Source organism: Nerophis lumbriciformis, linkage group LG08 (assembly GCF_033978685.3).
Source record: "Nerophis lumbriciformis linkage group LG08, RoL_Nlum_v2.1, whole genome shotgun sequence".
Lineage (NCBI taxonomy): Eukaryota > Metazoa > Chordata > Actinopteri > Syngnathiformes > Syngnathidae > Nerophis > Nerophis lumbriciformis.
The window spans coordinates 23,877,036-23,899,144 of record NC_084555.2 but is presented as its reverse complement, the minus strand read 5'-3'; the positions used below and the strand labels follow the sequence as shown (position 1 = coordinate 23,899,144).

Here is a 22,109-nt window from a genome sequence, read left to right as displayed (position 1 = left end):
ATGCTCTATAGCCCGCAGACTTTTTTTGGGCTCTGGGAATCACTAATAAGCCGGAGTTCTTTGAACGCAGATTTCTTGCCGGGACATATGGTACAATGCAATCGACAAGATAGGACGGAGCTAGACCGTGTAGTATTTTATACGTAAGTAGTAAAACCTTAAAGTCACATCTTAAGTGCACAGGAAGCCAGTGCAGGTGAGCCAGTATAGGCGTAATATGATCAAACTTTCTTGTTCTTGTCAAAAGTCTAGCAGCCGCATTTTGTACCAACTGTAATCTTTTAATGCTAGACATAGGGAGACCCGAAAATAATACGTTACAGTAATCGAGACGAGACGTAACGAACGCATGAATAATGATCTCAGCGTCGCTAGTGGACAAAATGGAACGAATTTTAGCGATATTACGGAGATGAAAGAAGGCCGTTTTAGTAACACTCTTAATGTGTGATTCAAACGAGAGAGTTGGGTCGAAGATAATACCCAGATTGTTTACTGAATCGCCTTGTGTAATTGTTTGGTTGTCAAATGTTAAGGTGGTATTATTAAATAAATGTCGGTGTCTAGCAGGACCGATAATCAGCATTTTCGTTTTCTTGGCGTTGAGTTGCAAAAAGGTAGCGGACATCCATTGTTTGATTTCATTAAGACATGCTCTCAGCTTTAGGGGCAGTATAAATGCGCAAAGGCCCCAATGGGGCCCCAACGTCACTTTCATGCACAGTTCGATGAAGTGAAACCAAAGGAAGTTGACCAGATTCCATAATTAAGCAAGGTTGTTGCTACTGCTACTAAAACTACTGTTACTACTACCAATACTACCACTACTACTACGACTACTTTGAACGACTATTCTCTTCTTCTTTTGTGTATTCACTTCTGCTGGCGGGCTGCGTCTTTTCCTGCGCCCACCAATGACGTAGCTGGCCCAAAGATGACGTTGTTAGAAAGATAAGTTAGAAGTAATGCAAAAACATACTAAAAATACGTAATTATTTGTACAAAACATGACATTTTGGTTCAGATCCAGCAGATGGCGCTGTGGTGTATTGTTGAGTATTGTGTGGGCTGATTTCTATTACTTGTATTACTACTTTCAGGTGACAGACGCTTACAACGAGTTTGATGCTGGCCGAGTCGTACGCCTCCTTCAAGCCTTCGTCAACAGAGACTTGTCCAGTTTTTACTTCAGCATCATTAAAGACAGGCAAGCTTTTTTTTATTTTACAAACACAAGACAAGGAATTGGGCTTGAGATGAAACTTTGAGATTTGAAGGAGCAAAGCCAAGGATTATTTGGCCAGCTGTGACACTTCCTGCTCGCAGGTTGTACTGCGATGCGAAGGACTCCTTAGGCAGAAGGTCCTGCCAGACGGCCTTGGAGGAGATCCTGGACGGCGTAACAAGATCCATCGCTCCCATCCTGCCTCATCTGGCTGAGGAAGTCTACTGGCACGCACCAGGACATGACAGTAGGTGGCGCTGCTGCTGCGGCTGATGATGATGATGATGATGATGATGATGATGACGATGATGATGACGATGATGATGACGATGACGATGATTGCGCTCGGGCAATCGGTCCACACACTTACTGGCTGTGTTGGTGCAGAAGAGGAGACCTTGTTCAGGAGCGGCTGGATCAAAAGCAGCTCCGTGTGGAGGCGACCCGGCCTGGAGGAGGCGGTGGAGGGAGCGTGTGCCATCAGGGACTCCTTCCTGTCTTCTGTTCCAGGCAAGAACTCTGCCCAGTTTGACCTCAGCATCGCCATTGAACCTGGTCTGCTGTTTGAGCTGATGGAGGTACCAACAATTCTTCTAGTAACTTCCAACTTTTTTTTATGTATTGGTTTGTTGTTAACTTTATTTAGTCAGTCTGCAGGATCATTAAATTAAAATATAAAATTATTGAAAATGTAATAAATCCATCTTTAAATAATTAACTTATCTGTGTCAATAACTAATTATAATTGTAATTAAATACATAAATATGTTATTAAATGTGTCATTAATTTATTGTAAAATTATGTTTGTTTATTTATTCAGTTAATGGTTTCATTAACTCATTTATGACACATTTAAGTAATTATTTAAAGATTGATTTAATTTTGTCAGAAGTCGGATTGGAGCCACGCTGACTATGACGGCTGAGTTTGACAGATCAAATAAATTCATAAAGCCCTGACAAAGGAAAAAATGGGCCTAAAATAAACAAAATACATCTTTAAATAATTGCTTAAATGTGTCCTTAATTAAATCATGAAATGATTAAATCAATAATTAATTAAATGATTAAATTTAACATATTTATGTGTTAAATTGAAGTTAGGATCACTTAATGACACATTTAAGTAATTATTTAAAGATTTATTTATTTAATGTTGTCCCTTGTCAGCGCGTCATTGAATATATTTTATTTGTCAAAATGAGTGGGCACATCCTAACACGAATCCAGGCCAATCATTGCAAGCGGAAGCAACCAAGGTGTTTGAGACTAATTTAAATAAAAAAGTAAATATTCTAATAATTATAGAGTCAATTAAGTCAATACATCAAACATTAAATCATGATGTAATTTTCTTAATCATTAAATTAATAAATCATGAAATAGTCAAAATAGTAAAAAAAAAAATACTACATGATTGAATTTAATTTTACAATAAATTAATCAGTGACACATTTATGTATTTAATTCCAATCAAAAGTAATCAGACACATTTAGGTAACTATTTATTTAATTTTGTCCCATTTGGCCCTCCATAGGAGTCCACCTTCTATAGTTCCATAAATTTTATTTTTTCCATCAAAATTTTAGTTAAACTCATAGAAATATTTTTTATTTAATAATGCACAACATTAATGCGCTAATTCTCAATGTGATATGCAGATATTGTCGCACTTGTACTGTTTTTTTTTTTTTAGAAATGTGTTTAAATTAAATTAATCCACTCATTAAATGTGTGGTTTGATTTTAATTATTATTTAATTAATGGAATTATTATTATTAATTTGTATTACTTTATTTTTATGGAGACCTTTTTTTCCCAAGTATTATGTTAACTCAAAACTTATTTGAGAGTACCGGTATTCACGTTATGTATTTTGAAATCTTTTTTTTTTTAAAATGTTGACACTTTGTTATTAATAAGCGATATGAACATACTTTCCTAGTCTCTCCAAGAGGAGCCGTCTTCTACTTGCTCCCAGTTGGCTGAGCTCATGATGGCGGCTCGGGTCAACCTGAGTGGCGAGTTGCCTCGGGACCTTCCTCCTGATGCGCTGCTGAGCCACGGCACCTTCCTCATCAACCTGGAAGGTGGGTGTCTGCGCCACTAAGCACCACACAAACTTCATTGCTATGACAAATACGAGTATTTGTGTGTATGTTCAGGTGGTGTAATTCGTGAGGAAGGCAGCTACAACATAGCCGCCGTGCCCACCTCTGCCAACCGATGCCCTCGTTGTCGCCGCTACACTGCAGAGTCAGCGGACTGTTTGTGTTTACGCTGCCAGGCTGTCGTCTCACAAGCTTCATAGTTGGGCTCGTCGCCATGGAAACTCAAGGAAGGATGACAGACTTGGTGCCATGATGTGGTTCCCTTCCAATTCCTGCAGCCCGCCTAAGGGCGGGCACGGGGGGGATGCTGAATGGAGAAATAAGACTCTAGATGCTGTCAGGCGGTTTAATGTATTTATGTTGGAATGCTGTAAGGGCAGTTTTTATATTGAGTGTATAAAAGTATGGAGGAAGAGTTCGCTACAAGAAGTCACTATGTGATAACGGAACATATAAGTGCATTTGTATCATAAATCATGTTTATAAATTGTACTTATGTAAAAAAAAAAAAAAAAGAATACAATAAAACCAAAGTTTAGGCGCTACAGGAAAACGTGTTTATTCTGGTTGACCCAGTGATAGGAAGTGGATGTTTGATTTTCAGAATAAAAGGCCTACAGGCACAACTGCTTGCATAATATCTACATAGAAAAATAAGCTCATTATTCTTCACGAGACCTGACTGAGTCATGTACCTTTGAGCGAAATAAATGACCAAATAAGTGAGGAGTTACATGTGCATGATAATTCACTATAATTCATGCAACATACAAAAAATATGGGGTTAAAAATCGACTGAAATAATTAAGCTTTAATTAGCATGACTGGAATAATAGAACATAAGTCTCATGACAAATCATACATTTTCTGACATTTACATCTGACTTGATTAAATAAGAGTTATTAGTCAGTCCTCTGTGGTGAGGGCGTCCACTGCCTCCAAGAGGTGCAGTGCCAGGGAGTACTGGGCGTGGTTCTCAGGAAGCATCTCAATCAAGCAGCCCACCAGTCTGCTGGTCTGGGGCAGAGGCAGCAGGGGGCACCGCAGCTCACTGGGGTCCTGCAACATATTGTAGTCACGTTAGCATGCACAACATATAAGGAACTGGGTCACACCAAAATATTAGCCCTTTTGCATCATTAAGATCGACTATACGCACTTGTTTTTTTTTTATGTTGTATGGCCTTTTTGTCAAAACTGAAGTATAATAAAACAGAACAAGAAGTATTTTATTACATGTTATATGTAACTGTCCAAGAGCATTATCATTGCATTTTAGCGATTTGATGGCAGTTTAACTTGTTTACGCTCATCAAAGCTGTGAGAATTATGCACATGGCTTATATTTTTTTGCTTTTCAATCGGCAAGAATGACATTCATTTGGTTTTCATGGGAAAAGCATAGTAATATAACTTGATTACAGTCTGTTCAAAAATATTTATAATGGGAGCCAATGGGGCTGAAAGAGGTCTTAAGAGAACGTGTGTATACTTTGTTTGTATCCTATTCCAACTACGTTGCAATTAAATAAATAACTCAATTTCATTAAAAAAAAATTCAGACCATTCACTTTCAAACTGAAAAATCCTATCACATAAGGAACACATGCAATGCTGGATTTGGGCCCTTGGTGTGCGCAGGGTTTAAACTATTCATGACAAGCATTTGGGAAGGGATACTTAAGTTATGTAAGCTTACATGACAACAAATATATGTAGATTTTACGGTTAAAAAAACTGTCCGTTGGTAGAATATTACTGTAACATTTACAGCTTTTTTGTTTTTTTACCGGATTACTGTAAATTGAAAAACGACAACAGTTATTTTATGCCAATTTGATGCTAAAATCTGCAGTTGTTTTTACGATGAATTACAGTCATCCCTCGCCACATCGTGATTCAAATATTGTGGCTTCATTACATCACAGATTTTTGGGGGATACTATCTTTTATTTTGATAAAAGATGTGTATTCTACATTTTCTTGTTCCTACATTAAGAATTTTCAAGCATAAATGGATAAATAAACATCAATACCACATTATTATTGGCCACAAGTGGAGACCAAACCAATCAGAACATGCTGTTTAGTATCGGGGCCACTGATTGGCTGAGCCTTAGGCAGCCAACCCAAAACCAGTGAAGTTGGCGTGTTGTGTAAATTGTAAATAAAAACAATACAATTATTTGCAAATCCTTTTCAACTTATATTCAATTGAATAGAATGCAAAGACAAGATATTTAATGTTCGAACTGAGAAAAGTATTTTTTTTTTGCAAATAATCATTAACTTAGAATTTACTGGCAGCAACACATTGCAAAGTAGTTGGCACAGGGGCATTTTTACCACTGTGTTACATGGCCTTTCCTTTTAACAACACTCAGTAAACATTTGGGAACTGAGGAGACCAATTTTTGAAGCTATTCAGGTTGAATTCTTTCCCATTCTTGCTTGATGTACAGCTTAAGTTGTTCAACAGTCCGGGGCCACACATTTTCAATGGGAGACAGGTCTGGATTACAGGCAGGCCAGTCTAGTACCCACTCTTTTACTACAAAGCCCACTGTTGTAACACGTGCAGAATGTGGCTTGGCATTGTCTTGCTGAAATAAGCAGGGGCGTCCATGAAAAAGACATTGCTTGGATGGCAAGATATGTTGCTCCAAAACCTGTATGTACCTTTCAGCATTAATGGTTCCTTCACAGATGTGTAAGTTACCCATGCCTTGAGCACTAATACACCCCCATACCATCACACATGCTGGCTTTTGAACTTTGCGTCTATAACAGTCCGGCTGGTTCTTTTCCTCTTTGGTGCGGAGGACACAACGTCCACAGTTTCCAAAAACAACTTGAAATGTGGACTCGTCAGACCACAGAGCACTTTTCCACTTTGCATCAGTTCACCTTAGATGAGCTCGGGCCCAGCGAAGCCGGCAGCGATTCTGGGTGTTGTTGATAAATGGCTTTTGCTTTGCAAAGTAGAGTTTTAACTTGCACTTACAGATGTAGCGACGAACTGTAGTTACTGACAGTGGTTTTCTGAACTGTTCCTGAGCCCATGTAGTGATATCCTTTACACACTGATGTCGCTTTTTGATGCAGTACCGCCTGAGGTATCGAAAGTCACGGTCATTCAATGTTGGTTTTCGGCCTTGCAGATTCTCTGACGGACCGTAGATAGTGAAATCCCTAAATTCCTTGCAATAGCTCATTGAGAAATGTTGTTTTTAAACTGTTCGACAATTTGCTCACGCATTTGTTGACAAAGTGGTGACCCTCGCCCCATCCTTGTTTGTGAATGACTGAGCATTTCATGAAAGCTGCTTTTATACCCAATCATGGCACCCACCTGTTCCCAATTAGCCTGTTCACCTGTAGGATGTTCCAAATAAGTGTTTGATGAGCATTCCTCAACTTTCTCAGTCTTTTTTGCCACTTGTGCAAGCTTTTTTTAAACATGTAAGAGGCATCAAATTCCAAATGAGCTAACATTTGCAAAAAATAAAGTGCGTTCAATTGAATATAGGTTGAAAAGGATTTGCAAATCTTTGTATTCTGTTTTGATTTACAATTTACACAACGTGACAACTTCACTGGTTTTGGGTTTTGTAGATGGAAAAACGTGTAAAGGTGACTAGAGGGTGTTATTTCATGTCTAGAGGCTTCTCAGGTTGAAAATGCATTTTAGAAGGTCTTAAATCTTAGACATTCATTAGTCATTCCTACATCGCAGAAAATTTGTTATCACGGTCAAATCTGGAACCAATCAACAGCGATAAACGAGACTGTACTATAAATGGAAAAAACGGTACCACTTTATTTTAACTGTAAAATTCTGGTTAAATCAAAAAAAAAAAAATGTTGACAGTTTAGATGAGCACGCGTGTTAAACAAAGAGTGGAGTCGTCCTCACCATAGCCTTGAGCCACGTACAGAGTGTGGGAGGCAATCGGGCCAGCAGCTCCATAGCGGGCTGCGTCTGGTTCTGACTGTGCAGCAGTGAGTAGCTCAGCCTCTGTCCTGTAATCACCAGCAGCTGCGAGCCTAGCACGTCCTTGTCCTCCACCTCTAACATCACCTGGGAGACAGAGACACCAGGTCACTACCGCCTCACACTGCAATAAAGTCCTGTGTCCTGACCTCCTCAGCCTGCAGGTCCAGGCCCTGATTGTACAGCTGGCACACCAGGTGTCGTCTCAGCACGTCAGGGTTGACCTGCAGCAGGTTGCCTAACTCCAAGCACAGCGAGGGCCACCAGGCAGCTTTGGGGCCACTAACGGGCAGCGGGGGCGGCCTGCTGCCAGTGGCGGAGTTTGGCGCGTCGTCTATACTTTGCACCCAGGAGGTCAGCACTCGCAAAAGGAACTGAGGCAGACGTAGAAGAAAATAAGATGAATTATAGAACAGTACATACAACAATTGGGAATATAGACAAAGTGTTTATTGCACACAGGGTGCGCTGTAAGGGAGAGTAGAGTGACGACAAGTTAAGGACCAATTCACATGAGGAAGTTTGCTTGTCCCATCACTTTTATTCTGCCTTGAGGATTATCTCCAGTCTTAGTTCAAGTTGTTCTGATGACTTATTTTCTGCAAGTTGAGGAGCGATCTCATTACTTTAAGCACACAAACACAGGTGTGGCTGAACAAGCGCATTGTGGTAAGTCTGTCTTTTATTTCTGTCAAAAAATGTGTCACAGCAAAGAGCGATCGCATTGTCATTCAACTGCTTTTGAGAGCAAAGAGCGATCGCATTGTCATTCAACTGCTTTTGAGTGCCTTGAAAGTCGCCTTATAAAATGCATGTATTATTATTATTATATTGTATGAGTTTGTTTGTGGCCACAAGGGGTCGCCATAACACAAATTAATACTACACTTCAAAAGCATACATCTATCACAGTGGTTCTTAACCTTGTTGGAGGTACCGAACCCTACCAGTTTCATATGCGCATTCACCGAACCCTCCTTTTTTTTCAAATTCAAGACAAAGTTATTATATGTTTTTGGTAACACTTTAGTATGGGGAACATATTCTAAGTAACAAAGACTTAATTTAGAGTTATTTGGTTAGGGTTAGGGTTCGGGTTAGGGTTAGGGCCAGGGTTAGAGGGTTAGGGTTATAATAAGGCCATGCCGAATAAGGCATTAATAAGTACTTAAAGATGACTAGTTAAGAGCCAATATGTTACTGATTTGCATGTTAATAAGCAACTAATTAATGGTGAATATGTTCCCCATACTAAGGTGTTACCATGTTTTTTTACTGGTGCACAAAATGAACCGTGGAGGAACATCACCTTGTTCAAACAACAAAACCAACACAGTGCATAAACTCACAACAAATTACACACCTGCAAATCAGTCTGACAGCTGTTGCTGTATCCGTAATACGCCGATAGGGAGAAGTTTTTATTTACACGATGAGTCGGGTGTGTTTTGACCTCCGCCAAACCCCTGAGCCCGACTCACCGAAGCCCTAGGGTTCTATCGAACCCAGGTTAAGAACCACTGATCTACATGTACTTTTATGCCCTAAGGTTAGTATTTTTGTGCTCTGTTTGACTAATTTTAATTGATCAAACCTTTTCTGAAAAATACATTGAGCTAATACAACGAAATTGGGTTCTTATCTGTACTGTAAAGTTCAAATTTGAATGACAATAAAAAGGAAGTCTAAGTCTAAGTCTAATTATTATTCTCATGACTGATTTTCTCAGCCATTTAAATATGTAAACTATACAAAAAAAGACATCATAAATACATAATGAATATAGCCGTGAATGATAAATATTAAAATTGAATCAAATTAAGAATTTCTAAGACTACCTACATCCTTATCAAAAATTCAAAATGGGTTTGTTCCACCTGGACAGCGCAAACTTCGCATGGAACACTTTACTCAACACAGACGTCAAAACATCATCAAAGCTCACCTTCAAAGCATTGAAACAAAGCACCAACATTTTGGAACAAGGATGAGGTGACAGAAGAAAGATAAAAATATAACTAGATGAAGCAATTTCTATAGAAACTGTGTGGGAATGCTCCAATGCTGAAGCTAAACTGAAATGCTGATGGAATGTAGAATGAGTATAAAAATAGTTTGAATGTAGAAATGACTTAAATGGGTTGATTGAAGGAATGGTTTGAATGTTGACGAGCTGACGCTGAACTGATATGCTAGTGGACTGTAGAAATGGTTTAAAAGTTAAAAATGGTTTGAAAGTTGAAAAGCAAAAGTTGGACTGAAATGTAGCATGAATCTTGAAATGCTAACTGTTAGTAAAGCCAGATGGGTTAGCATACTTCAAAGAGGGTACAAAGTAATAGAGCAATACAAGAGCCCAAGAAAATAGTGGAACATTTTTGTGGTGGGGCCTAAAGTAATATTTTTTTCCCAGAATGGACCTCAAATCCCTAGTGGCACACATGCTGCAAACCAAAGTCCAAATAAAATCATCAGCTTCTAAAGTAGGAGTGGCTCGATACAAATTTTTCACTCCCGATACGATACCAATATTGGAGCTTTGAGTGTTGGATGATATCGATATTACTCTGATATGATATCAGCAGGAATCACACTTTTAATATTTTGTAGTGTGGAATGTATTTTTCAGAAAAGGTATGATCAATTATCATTTGTCAAACAGAGCACAAAAATACTAACCTTAGGGCATAAACGTACATGTTTTTGTTGTTTTGTAGTGTGAAAAACACTAACCTTATGATAGATGTATGCTTTTGAAGTGTAGTATTAATTTGTGTTATGGGACCCCTTGTGTCCACAAAAAATATTAAATTAAACTCATGAAGCAGTAAATTTAATGATGCAGAAACGATTTTTACTGGATACTATCTAATGTGCTACTTCCTTGGAGACTTTGTACCGGTATGTGTAAGTAATATGCAACTATAATTATTTCATATTTTTTTGTATTGACAGATGTTTTAGACTGCAATATTGTTTAATCAAGGACTCTAATTACGTATCTCTCGATTGTGTGCTATTTTGTGCCTAGCTGTTGTGTAGCTGCTAGCTCCTTGGAGCCTATAGCCCACCATGTTTACCTTTTGTAAATTACTTCACTAAAATGCAAGAAAAGGTCAAACTTGCAAGTTTATTGGAGGACATTCAGATGTTACCTTTGCACAAGCAGCACTGCTTGTATCGAAGCTTGTATCTATGATTTTAGATGCGAGACGATATAATCCGATTTTTTTGTTGATATTGGACCGATATCAATATAGGATCGGGACAACCCTACTCTGTAGCTTATGTGTGGTCCAGCACCCATTGATTTACAACAGTAGCGTCTCTACTGGTCACTTAGCAAGGACGCTTCCAGGATTCTTTGAGTCTCACCTCTTGTCGCAACAATACCAAACTTGGGTCCATGACTCCACTAGGCATCAGCTGAATGGTGGTCAGATCTCGGAAGAAAGCGTTCTTACCCTGTAGGAAGAATACCACATACCATTTTGTAGAGGTGTCAAAACTGCATTTGTAACATTTCTTAATCGATGAAAAAAAATCTAAAATCGATTTAAAAAATATATATATATACAGGTAAAAGCCAGTAAATTAGAATATTTTGAAAAACTTGATTTATTTCAGTAATTGCATTCAAAAGGTGTAACTTGTACATTATATTTATTCATTGCACACAGACTGATGCATTCAAATGTTTATTTCATTTAATTTTGATGATTTGAAGTGGCAACAAATGAAAATCCAAAATTCCGTGTGTCACAAAATTAGAATATTACTTAAGGCTAATACAAAAAAGGGATTTTTAGAAATGTTGGCCAACTGAAAAGTATGAAAATGAAAAATATGAGCATGTACAATACTCAATACTTGGTTGGAGCTCCTTTTGCCTCAATTACTGCGTTAATGCGGCGTGGCATGGAGTCGATGAGTTTCTGGCACTGCTCAGGTGTTATGAGAGCCCAGGTTGCTCTGATAGTGGCCTTCAACTCTTCTGCGTTTTTGGGTCTGGCATTCTGCATCTTACTTTTCACAATACCCCACAGATTTTCTATGGGGCTAAGGTCAGGGGAGTTGGCGGGCCAATTTAGAACAGAAATACCATGGTCCGTAAACCAGGCACGGGTAGATTTTGCGCTGTGTGCAGGCGCCAAGTCCTGTTGGAACTTGAAATCTCCATCTCCATAGAGCAGGTCAGCAGCAGGAAGCATGAAGTGCTCTAAAACTTGCTGGTAGACGGCTGCGTTGACCCTGGATCTCAGGAAACAGAGTGGACCGACACCAGCAGATGACATGGCACCCCAAACCATCACTGATGGTGGAAACTTTACACTAGACTTCAGGCAACGTGGATCCTGTTCCTCTCCTGTCTTCCTCCAGACTCTGGGACCTCGATTTCCAAAGGAAATGCAAAATTTGCATGGTTGGGTGATGGTTTGGGGTGCCATGTCATCTGCTGGTGTCGGTCCACTCTGTTTCCTGAGATCCAGGGTCAACGCAGCCGTCTACCAGCAAGTTTTAGAGCACTTCATGCTTCCTGCTGCTGACCTGCTCTATGGAGATGGAGATTTCAAGTTCCAACAGGACTTGGTGCCTGCACACAGCGCAAAATCTACCCGTGCCTGGTTTACGGACCATGGTATTTCTGTTCTAAATTGGCCTGCCAACTCCCCTGACCTTAGCCCCATAGAAAATCTGTGGGGTATTGTGAAAAGGAAGATGCAGAATGCCAGACCCAAAAACGCAGAAGAGTTGAAGGCCACTATCAGAGCAACCTGGGCTCTCATAACACCTGAGCAGTGCCAGAAACTCATCGACTCCATGCCACGCCGCATTAACGCAGTAATTGAGGCAAAAGGAGCTCCAACCAAGTATTGAGTATTGTACATGCTCATATTTTTCATTTTCATACTTTTCAGTTGGCCAACATTTCTAAAAATCCCTTTTTTGTATTAGCCTTAAGTAATATTCTAATTTTGTGACACACGGAATTTTGGATTTTCATTTGTTGCCACTTCAAATCATCAAAATTAAATGAAATAAACATTTGAATGCATCAGTCTGTGTGCAATGAATAAATATAATGTACAAGTTACACCTTTTGAATGCAATTACTGAAATAAATCAAGTTTTTCAAAATATTCTAATTTACTGGCTTTTACCTGTATATATATTTTTTTATTCAATCTGTCCAGTTCAGGCACTCAGGAAAATCCTATTTTTGATGTAGATGCCCATATCTGCTGTACAGATTTACTCGGATACTTCTCTTGTTGCCTTATTTGTATTTGACTTTATTAAATGTTTGGGAAGCATTTTATTAAACAAAACCAGTTTTCTTTTAAGTAATATAGAAATGTATCACATCTGTTTATCTATTTTATGGAGGAATGTAGTTAATCAAAGAACTGGTATCCAATGTTATTAAAAAAGTATAGATTTTGAATCGAGAATCGTTTTGAGTCGAGTATCGATTCTCAATCGAATCGTTACCCCCAAGAATCAAATCATGTGGTGCCTAAAGATTCACAGCCTTTCCAACTTGTGGTTTCCATGCCTGAGCCTTTAAACAACCCAGATAAAAAAAATTATGTCTCACCTTGCTGTCAAAGAGGCTGAGAGGTTTCACTTTCAGGCTGAACGTCATGGCGGAATGTAGCAGCGATGCTAACAAACAGTGGTGCTGCACCAGAGGATAGTGGACACCTTTCTGCTCCAGGGCCAGGTCAGCTATAGAGGCAGGGCCCTCGGCTCCACACCACATCTCCTCTACGGACAGCTCGGGAGCAGGAACCTCTGCCACGGCGGAGTCCACCTGGAGGGGAGAATAACAGCGACTATTATATTGTGAACTTATATTGAGAGCATGCTAGCAAGTTAGCAGCAACTAACGTAGTGTGAAAACTACTGTTTCAAAACCAACACAGCACACGCAGCTTCATTCATTGCTCATGCTTCTTTGCAGGTGGACGTGAGCCACTGGCCATTCTTCATGCCATGTCCAGGACTCTCCTTACTTACACAGTGGTTGATAAAAGACAAAGGGCACTGATTCTTAAGCAAGAGTCCAGTCACCTCCATTAGGATCTGCAGCAGCTGGACACAGCAGCCCAGAAAGGAGGTCAACGCCTTGTCTCCCATTCCTACATCCTGCACACACAAACACATTTCAACAAAGCTTCACTGGTATGAGAACGTAAATCTTTTAAGAGCGTTACCCGTCGGCACAGGCGATCCTTTGGTGCTTTGCCCACCTGGAAAGCCCAACAAGAACAATGACGTATGCTTGTGTGTGTGGGATTACTGTAAAGATGCTGTGATACCTTTTCAACCAGGAAGGCTGCTGCGGAGAAACGTTTGACAATAAACGTACTCCACATCATTGTGCAAATACCTGTGAGGAAGAAGACATTTCAATTGAGACAGGAAGTGATTGCACGCCATTCACTGTGTCAGACACATCAGCACACCTAGTTGGATATGTGGACTGGAGACAAGCTTCAGATGCTCCACAGCCTGACACAAGTGTTCACCTTCCTAGAACACAATCAGGACATTAATAAATCATACACTGCAAAAAGTCAGTGTTCAAAAACAAGAAAAAAAAATACAAAAATTAGGGGTATTTCATTTGAACTAGGCAAAATTATCTGCCAATAGAACAAGAAAATTCGGCTTGTCAAGACTTTCCAAAACAAGTAAAATTAGCTAACCTCAATGAACCCAAAATACCTCAAAATAAGTATATTCTCACTAATAACAAGTGCATTTTTCTTGGCAGAAAAACAAAAAGAGACCTTTTTGCTCGATATGTTGAAAAATATTCTTAAATTAAGTAAATGCTAGTGCCATTATCTTGACATAATGACATGCATACATCATGATCTTTTTTTTCATGCTTGAAGTAAGAAATGATTACTTTAAAAAAGTAGTTTTATACTTGTGAGTGTTGATTACACAGATTTGCATCAGTTGATATTCTAGTTTCAAGTATGTTTTACTCAATAAATGTCATAAAATCTCAGCAACAAGCTGTAATATCTTACTGAGATCATTTAGGACCAAAACCCTTAAATGAAGTAAAACACTCTAACATAAAATCTGCTTAGTGAGAAAAATTATCTTATCAGACAGAAAATAAGAAAATATCACCCTATTTGAGATATTTAATCTTACTTAGATTTCAGTTTTTGCAGTGTACAATGTTTGCCCATGTCTTGATAGTGTGTGTGTGTGGGTGTACCTCGGGATCTTTGTTCCACTGCACCACATACTCCCAGCAGCAATGAGCGAAGAGCAGGTTGGCGGAAAGGGAGTGTGGGAAGCGCTTGCACACTGCCAACAACAGCTCTGCAACCAAAATCACACAACATGTGTTAGGTTTGATTAGAAAAACACCCTTATGGATTGTACTTAACATATAATACAAATCCAAATATCCTCTACAATTATCAGAAACAGGATCTCCTATGCCAGGAGTCTTCAATGTTTTCCAGCCCAAGGACCCCCAAACCGATGGAGCGAAGGAGAAGGGGTACCCCTACTTATATACCTTATATAATTATGATTGGATTTTACTTTAAACTGGTCCTAAAGGTACCTTATTATTTTGCAATACAGCGACTTGTCCAGGGTGTACCCCGCCTTCCGCCTGATTGTAGCTGAGATAGGCTCCAGCGCCCCCCGCGACTCCGAAGGGAATAAGCGGTAGAAAATGGATGGATGGACTAACAATATTCAAATAATAAAAGTATTGCGCTGCTAATTGCCAGCTGGAAACTAGCGCTCTAATAGCTAGCTGGCAACTAGCACGTTAATCGCTAGCTGCCAATTAGCACCCCAATCACGAGCTGACGCCTAGTTAGGGAGCCTCTAGCCTCCTTAAAAGGCCTAATAATGCCACTGGTTCGAACTACGACATAACATGTAAATATTGTGGGCTTTCTGATCATGGAGTGTGACATCTACTGTGCTTCGGGGTAATCACTTTAAGAAGACTGGCACGTGTGTAGAACGCTGGATCCAACAATGGATGGATGGGAGTGTATACATGCAAGAGGGAGCTGGTTTACAATAACAATCTACATATGTTACTCCCATTTTTAAAAAGTCAAAAACCTTATTAACCTTTTTTACATAAAATTATTAGGAGACATTACAAGCTGCAACACATATTAAAGGTTTTTGCATGTGTTTTAAAGAGCTAGATTCAACCAAATCAAATCAATAATTAGTTAATTAATGCATGTAAGCATACTGAGTGTGTGTATGTGGGGTGGTGATGTTAGGTTTAGGGTAGCGTGGGTTGGGGGCCCTTCAGGAGTCTAATAATATAATTAAAAAAGTAATACTATAGACCAAAATGGGGCCACAAACAAATTATTGTATGGGTCACCAAAAGCATCGGGCTCGTCTGTGCCCCAACAAAAACATTTGAATTGATAACAGCAACGTTTTTTAACCAATCTTTCTCACATGTTAAAGGGGTCATATCATGTTTTGATTCTACATTTAAAACCCTTCCTTGTGCTCTACATAACATGTACTGGTGGTGCTCTGGTCAAACTTTTGCAATAATTATATTTTACAGACTCTTTTTATGAGCCGCTTTCTGACCGCCTCTTCAGGATGCACCGTTTTGTGGGATGTCTTATTTACGTGCCTTCACTCCGACTACATCTTCTACCCGCCCACTTTGTTGTAGTTTTTAACGCTCCCTTAGCGAGTCTACTGACAGATTTAGGTTACAAATATACGCTACTTTGTATACGAAATGGCAACAGCGGAAGATGCATGTGCATTTATGAGCCAGTCTGCCCCAGAACAACAGGACAGCAAAAAAGAAGGAGCTTATTGACTTCAGCGTAGGACTATAATGGCAGATGCGCAAAAGGCACTCTGGGTACATTTATACCATATATGGATAATCCGCTGACGGTTTTCCCAATTTGTGACGTCACCAATTGTGCATGTTCCAAACAGCTCAGTAGGAAGGAAGGCAAGATTATTTTATCAATATTTCCATAATGCCTCCAAGGTTTTACATTTTTAATTTTCCGGGCTTATGCAGATCCCAAATACACAATAGCAGGGTACCACTAGTTTTGAAAAGTTGGTTTAATAGGGCCACTTTAATTTGAATTTGTTTAAGTTATGGTGTGAATTAATTAGCAGTAAAAGACACGGAGAAAGGGTGTGATTAAATATAAGCTTTGCTTCTTTTTAGATATGTTGAATTTTGCAAATGTAACTACCGTATTTTTCGGAGTATAAGTCGCACCTGCCGAAAATGCATAATAAAGAAGGAAAAAAACATATATAAGTCGCAATGGAGTATAAGTCGCTTTTTTTGGGGAAATGTATTTGATAAAACCCAACACCAAGAATAGACATTTGAAAGGTAATTTAAAATAAATAAAGAATAGTGAACAACAGGCTGAATAAGTGTATGTTATATGACGCATAAATAACCAACTGAGAACGTGCCTGGTATGTTAACGTAACATATTATGGTAAGAGTCATTCAAATAACTATAACATATAGAACATGCTATACGTTTACCAAACAATCTGTCACTCCTGATCGCTAAATCCCATGAAATCTTATATGTCTAGTCTCTTACGTGAATGAGCTAAATATTATTATTTGATATTTTACGGTAATGTGTTAATAATTTCACACATAAGTTGCTCCTGAGTATAAGTCGCACCCCCGGCCAAATTAAGAAAAAAAACTGCGACTTATATTCCGAAAAATACGGTATGTTGTTGTTCCTTTAAGGGATGTCTGCAACTTCCTCACTGTTACATTTTTCAAACCATAAACTATAACAAGAACACCAATGGCTAGCTTATGTTACCATTAGTGGTTTAACAGAATACATTTGTTTTAAAACTGTCTATATTTTTCACAATTACTAAGTTTAGGTAATTTTTTTTTTTTTTTTTTTAAACCCAATAATGATTGCCTTTTACAGCGGTCACTCACCTGTCTCCTCAAAACGTACAAGCAGGGAGCGCGTGCATATATACAAAAGCAGTCAAAGGCTACGTTCACACTGCAGGCAGGGTGTCCAAATCAGATTTTTTTGCCAAATCTGATCTTTTTATGTAGTCGTTACACATTACAAAAACAAATGCCATGTCTAATGTGAACGCAATCTGACCCGCAAACAGACATGACATCATGTCGTCAGATGTGCTGCAGTGTTTAAGGAAATAAACATGGCTCCAGTTGTGGTTGGTCTCAGTCCTGCCGCATTGGTGTCAATTTCAATAATTTTTTGCAATCTCAGTCAACGCTTTTTGAACGGAATTATTGCGTGTAGAAGATTAAGAAGGAAAAGCACACGTTTTAGCTCTCGCAGTTTGTGGGACATTTGCTTTGGCATCTGCTCTGAAGAGTGTGTGAGCGAGCAGTCGGAGACAGGAGTGGTGGAACATAGACATGAGTTCCTAAAACATTATTATGTCCTGTTTGTTGATCATTTGTCATCTATTTATTTTACAACAGTGTATTTTGGCTAAGAATGATAACGCTTATCGCTTTTTGATGACGTATAGGGCCGATGAACGCAACCCGCTCGTTCAGACTGCAGTCGCATTGCATACATATCTGGTTTATATCCACATACGAAATAGGCCTGGGTCGGACTTCAAAAATTGCACCGTTCACATTGACATTAAAATACAGATACAGGTCACATATAGGCAAACAAATCTGAATTGACCTGCAGTTTGAACAAGGCCTGAGACAAGCAACAAACAATTTGCAGTCATGTTGTTGTTATGATAGCTAACAATAACTATACAAATTTCTATCATTAGCTACCAACACTCAAAGCTAATGCGCGTGCAAGTGTTACTTACGTTTGTAATTATGTCATTACAACATAGAAGCCGAAAGCGGGGGGAATCCACCCATCCATTTTGACAATTTAAATTTGACATTTAACAATAACTATACAAATTTGTATCATTAGCTACCAACACTCAAAGCTAATGCGCTTGCATGTGTTACTTACGTTTGTAATTATGTCATTACAACATAGAAGCCGTAAGCGGGGGAAATCCACCCATCCATTTTCTACTGCTTTTCCCTCTTAGGGAAGGGCAGGGCCAACATAGACAGACAACCATTTATAATGCTTAAAATGTATTGGAAAGTTAGCGCCCTCTAGGCCTCTGTGTAAATGTTGCTAACAGCCCCTTTAAGGTACATGGGATCAGAGTCGTGCATAGAAAGAATATGGCCAACCCAGTTTCAGGCAACCTCCTCAATGATTGGTCAAAAGGCACTCAAATGCTACCAACTTTGAGCTGACACTATGTGTCTGCGGCACTTGCTCTTTAGTTTTTCGAAGCGTAAAATGCCCTGTTGTACAGCATGGGGCTGCCTCACCTGTGGGAATTGTGGAAAGCTTTTACAACGCTTTCCCAACAACCCGTAACGAAGACAAGTATGGGAAGTGAAGCTTTGCCGTTAACACTAAAAAGCCATAAACTACAGTGTCTTGTGCAAGGTAAACACATGACACAACGTCTGCGTTTTGTTCAGGACGGAACACACAGAAGCTAATACAAATAATAACAGGACAAATACATTTAAAATATGGTTTGGCAAAAACAGACTATGATCTGGTGCATTTGCAAACAGTTAAAATTATGTACAAAGCAAAATGAGGGTAATAAATTATTATTTTGGACATTTTGTGTATTTTTTTGCACGTTTAATGCGCCATCGGGTGCTTGTTAGACAGGCTGCTGGTCACTAAACTGCATGAAAGTAACAGCGGAGTACGTCAAATACGGCTGCAAATTTGTACTTTGCTGAAAAAAAAAGCATGTTTTACTGTAAGTTTATGAGCTGGAGTATGTTTACAACTATATTTGGACATATTCCATCCATTTTCTACCACTTGTCCCTTTCGGGGTCACGGGGGTGCTGGAGCCTATCTCAGCTGCATTCGGGCGGTAAGCGGGGTACACCCTGGACAAGTCGCCACCTCATCGCAGGGCCAACACAGATAGACAGACAACATTCACACTCACATTCACACACTAGGGCCAATTTAGTGTTGCCAATCAACCTATCCCCAGGTGCATGTCTTTGGAGGTGGGAGGAAGCCGGAGTACCCAGAGTGAACCCACGCAGTCACGGGGAGAACATCTTTGGTTTATTTCATCAGGAAAACTAACATTACAGTGACAGCAATTGCATGCTTCCGGACAAAGCCGCACTGCACGTTCTTGGTACCAGAACTGGCGCCTGTGGTATAGTTGGCCAGTCTCTTTATACATGGCTCTGCATGGCGTTTATTAACAGCAACACCGTGTAAAGTATTGTTCTGAAAAAATATAGCACAGGCAACGCAGTCACCAAATAGTCACTCTTCTTCTGGTAGCAGTGGTTAATGAGAAGAGATTTAGGGCCTGATTTACAAAGATCTAGATACCACGCGGTAAAGTCTATAAAATAGAGTGTACCATTAGTGGCCGTGTTGCGTGTGATTTACTAAGACTGTGTGTGCAATTGTAAAGTGGCGCAGACCGCCTTATTTAAATGAGAATTTTGCGTGTGTCAATTGGCCATCACCATGGAGGCACTTTCTTTTACTGCACATTCATGTTATCATGCTCCTAGCTGCAGCGTTTTGCTATGTTTTCAAACAAGCAGGAGACATCTCCTACTTTTTTGGGGCATTTTAGAAGCAGTCCTGCAGTGCATCTACAATCAAACCCCTTTTTATTTATTTTTTTTAAAGTTGAAGGTGGGCTCACTAGTAAGTGTCTGCAATTACTCCGCTCAAAAAGCCAAGAATGCATACTTTTAAGAAGTTTTTCTATATATAAGAAATACTTTAATAATATATATTCAGAGGAAAAAACGAACGTCATTAAAAAAACACTAAAAGACACTAAAGCGCAACAACTGAATTTGTTTTAATCAGCTCCTTAAGCCCTCTAGCAGTTAAAAATGTTTTTATAAAACGTTGCTGAATAGACGATATGTCTAATAATTTTTGTTTCTGACCGTCCAAAATGTTGACACACACACATTGGATGGAGGATTCTTGCCTGTCTGTGCTGCGTGAGCACTGATCCTACAGCCGGTGTGGAACTGTCAGTCTGATACTCACAGGTGCTAAATAAAATGCAAAATAGTGCTCGGAAAACTGTGATGAGTGTTTATAAATCACATTGCGCGTGCTAAATAATACTATTTGCATCTTCTCCTCACAATATTGTGGGCAATTTGATTATTAGCATATATTTTGCATATTAATGAAGACAGACACAAAATGGATTCCACGCCTTATTCTGCTCACTTATAGACCACTTTGCACACATTTAGTACATCAGCCTTGCTTGTGCTATCAAGTTTGCAAATGGTTTTGTACACGCAAACCTCAAGTAAGTCATGCCCTTAGTGCACACAAACAAATACATACATCACAAGTAGCACACATCCATCTCCAGTGTGTGACAGTTTAAACCTGACCTGATATTCTGTCGGCAACATTTTGACTTGTCTCTCCCTCTTTTACGCTTTCTCCTGCACCCTCTTCTGTTTTGTCATTGTTATCTTCTCCCTTGTGAAGAATCGCCTTCAGCTGTTTGGGGGCTAGGTTGTGCCTGAACACCCACTTGGAGACGTTGTCGGTAACGCCTCCTTAAGTGATCATTGAATTCCAATATTAGTAGACAGCATGCAGAATATGGATAAATCAAAGAAAGACATTTACCTGTGCCTCCCTCCATCAGCATTTTTACTGAACACTGCGCTGCAGCGGCCCCTGCTGATCCAACCGTCGGCAGCAGTAGGAGGAGCGTCTGCAGCACCACAACGTCTTCCAACTGACGAACACACACCAACCAGTGCTCCAGCTCCAGTGACACCGCTTCCCAGTCGGACTGTAACTGTCATACAACACACAGCAAAAACAATACTTTCACATATTTGCTAAATAACATCATACTTTGTAAAGCATTATTAATACACGCTATGCTGTAATGCCCTATTAGGCAAGCAAAAAAAGAAACAGGATCTCAGAGTACAAAATGAATTTCTTATTAACACAACTCTTGCTTTTTCAAATTCCCAGTGCATGGATGATGGACACTCTTACCTTGCTGTCTGCTCTGCTGGTGATGTTGGCTTTGGCAGCACGATGAGCGACGAAGGCAGCCAGTAGAGCAGCTGCAGAGTTGTGTGACTGCACCAATGTATTGCGGGCCTGCTGCCACCAGGGGGAAACAGACTGGGGGTCCCATGACCCCTCTATAGCACCTGAGTAGAAATGAAGGCAAGAGGGAGTGGAAGTCTAGTGTCTTTGGTTACAGTGAAAAGCACTAACTTGGATTTTCCTGAAATTGAATACCTAAAACTTCACTTCTCATAACAACTGTCGCTCTAACATGTGATCTGATGGGAGTAAGCTGTGACGCTGTGCGGTAGCGGCGATTTACATGGATTTAATTTGAAAAACGGGAATAAATCCTGGCTCGAGACTGTTTTGTCTCTGATACGTCATTACAGGTGGTCCTCCGTTTCGATGTTCTGGTTATGACATTTTGTGGATTAGAATGCGTTTAAATAAATGAAAGAAAAATGTAATCGTGGTCTGCTAACCAGAGATTTGTTGAATAACTTGCTTGTTAGAGCCAGCATAGCAGAAGGATACGATAGATTCGAGTGCGTCAGCTACACCTTGTAAAAATACAGTAAAGTTACTAAACACTTAATTATGTACTTTAAGTGCAGTGCTCCAAAGAAA

The 22,109-nt window shown here is 39.5% G+C and overlaps 2 protein-coding genes across 4 annotated transcripts in view; one reads left to right on the top strand and one right to left on the bottom strand.

Annotated features, from left to right (window-relative positions):
- Positions 1-3,719, top strand: part of iars2 (isoleucyl-tRNA synthetase 2, mitochondrial) — a 28,148-nt gene extending 24,429 nt beyond the window's left edge. For 2 of the 3 annotated variants that reach the window (XM_061968507.1, XM_061968505.1), the window contains 5 exons: positions 1,101-1,207; positions 1,327-1,472; positions 1,613-1,803; positions 3,172-3,316; positions 3,392-3,719. In XM_061968507.1, coding sequence (XP_061824491.1) covers positions 1,101-1,207; positions 1,327-1,472; positions 1,613-1,803; positions 3,172-3,316; positions 3,392-3,537 — 735 coding nt within the window. In that variant the 3' untranslated portion in view covers positions 3,538-3,719. The remainder of the gene's footprint in view (positions 1-1,100; positions 1,208-1,326; positions 1,473-1,612; positions 1,804-3,171; positions 3,317-3,391) is intronic. The other variant, XM_061968506.1, reaches the window with a different exon arrangement.
- Positions 3,720-3,871: 152 nt separating this feature from the next.
- The window catches only part of rab3gap2 (RAB3 GTPase activating protein subunit 2 (non-catalytic)), a 41,699-nt gene continuing 23,461 nt past the window's right edge, over positions 3,872-22,109 (bottom strand). Inside the window, exons 23-35 of the mRNA XM_061968503.1 lie at positions 21,462-21,622; positions 21,078-21,252; positions 20,834-21,004; positions 14,576-14,682; positions 13,803-13,869; positions 13,656-13,726; positions 13,551-13,586; positions 13,408-13,482; positions 12,932-13,147; positions 10,708-10,797; positions 7,482-7,706; positions 7,255-7,419; positions 3,872-4,397 (exon numbers count right to left, since the gene is read on the bottom strand). Coding sequence (XP_061824487.1) covers positions 4,245-4,397; positions 7,255-7,419; positions 7,482-7,706; positions 10,708-10,797; positions 12,932-13,147; positions 13,408-13,482; positions 13,551-13,586; positions 13,656-13,726; positions 13,803-13,869; positions 14,576-14,682; positions 20,834-21,004; positions 21,078-21,252; positions 21,462-21,622 — 1,712 coding nt within the window. The 3' untranslated portion in view covers positions 3,872-4,244. The remainder of the gene's footprint in view (positions 4,398-7,254; positions 7,420-7,481; positions 7,707-10,707; positions 10,798-12,931; positions 13,148-13,407; positions 13,483-13,550; positions 13,587-13,655; positions 13,727-13,802; positions 13,870-14,575; positions 14,683-20,833; positions 21,005-21,077; positions 21,253-21,461; positions 21,623-22,109) is intronic.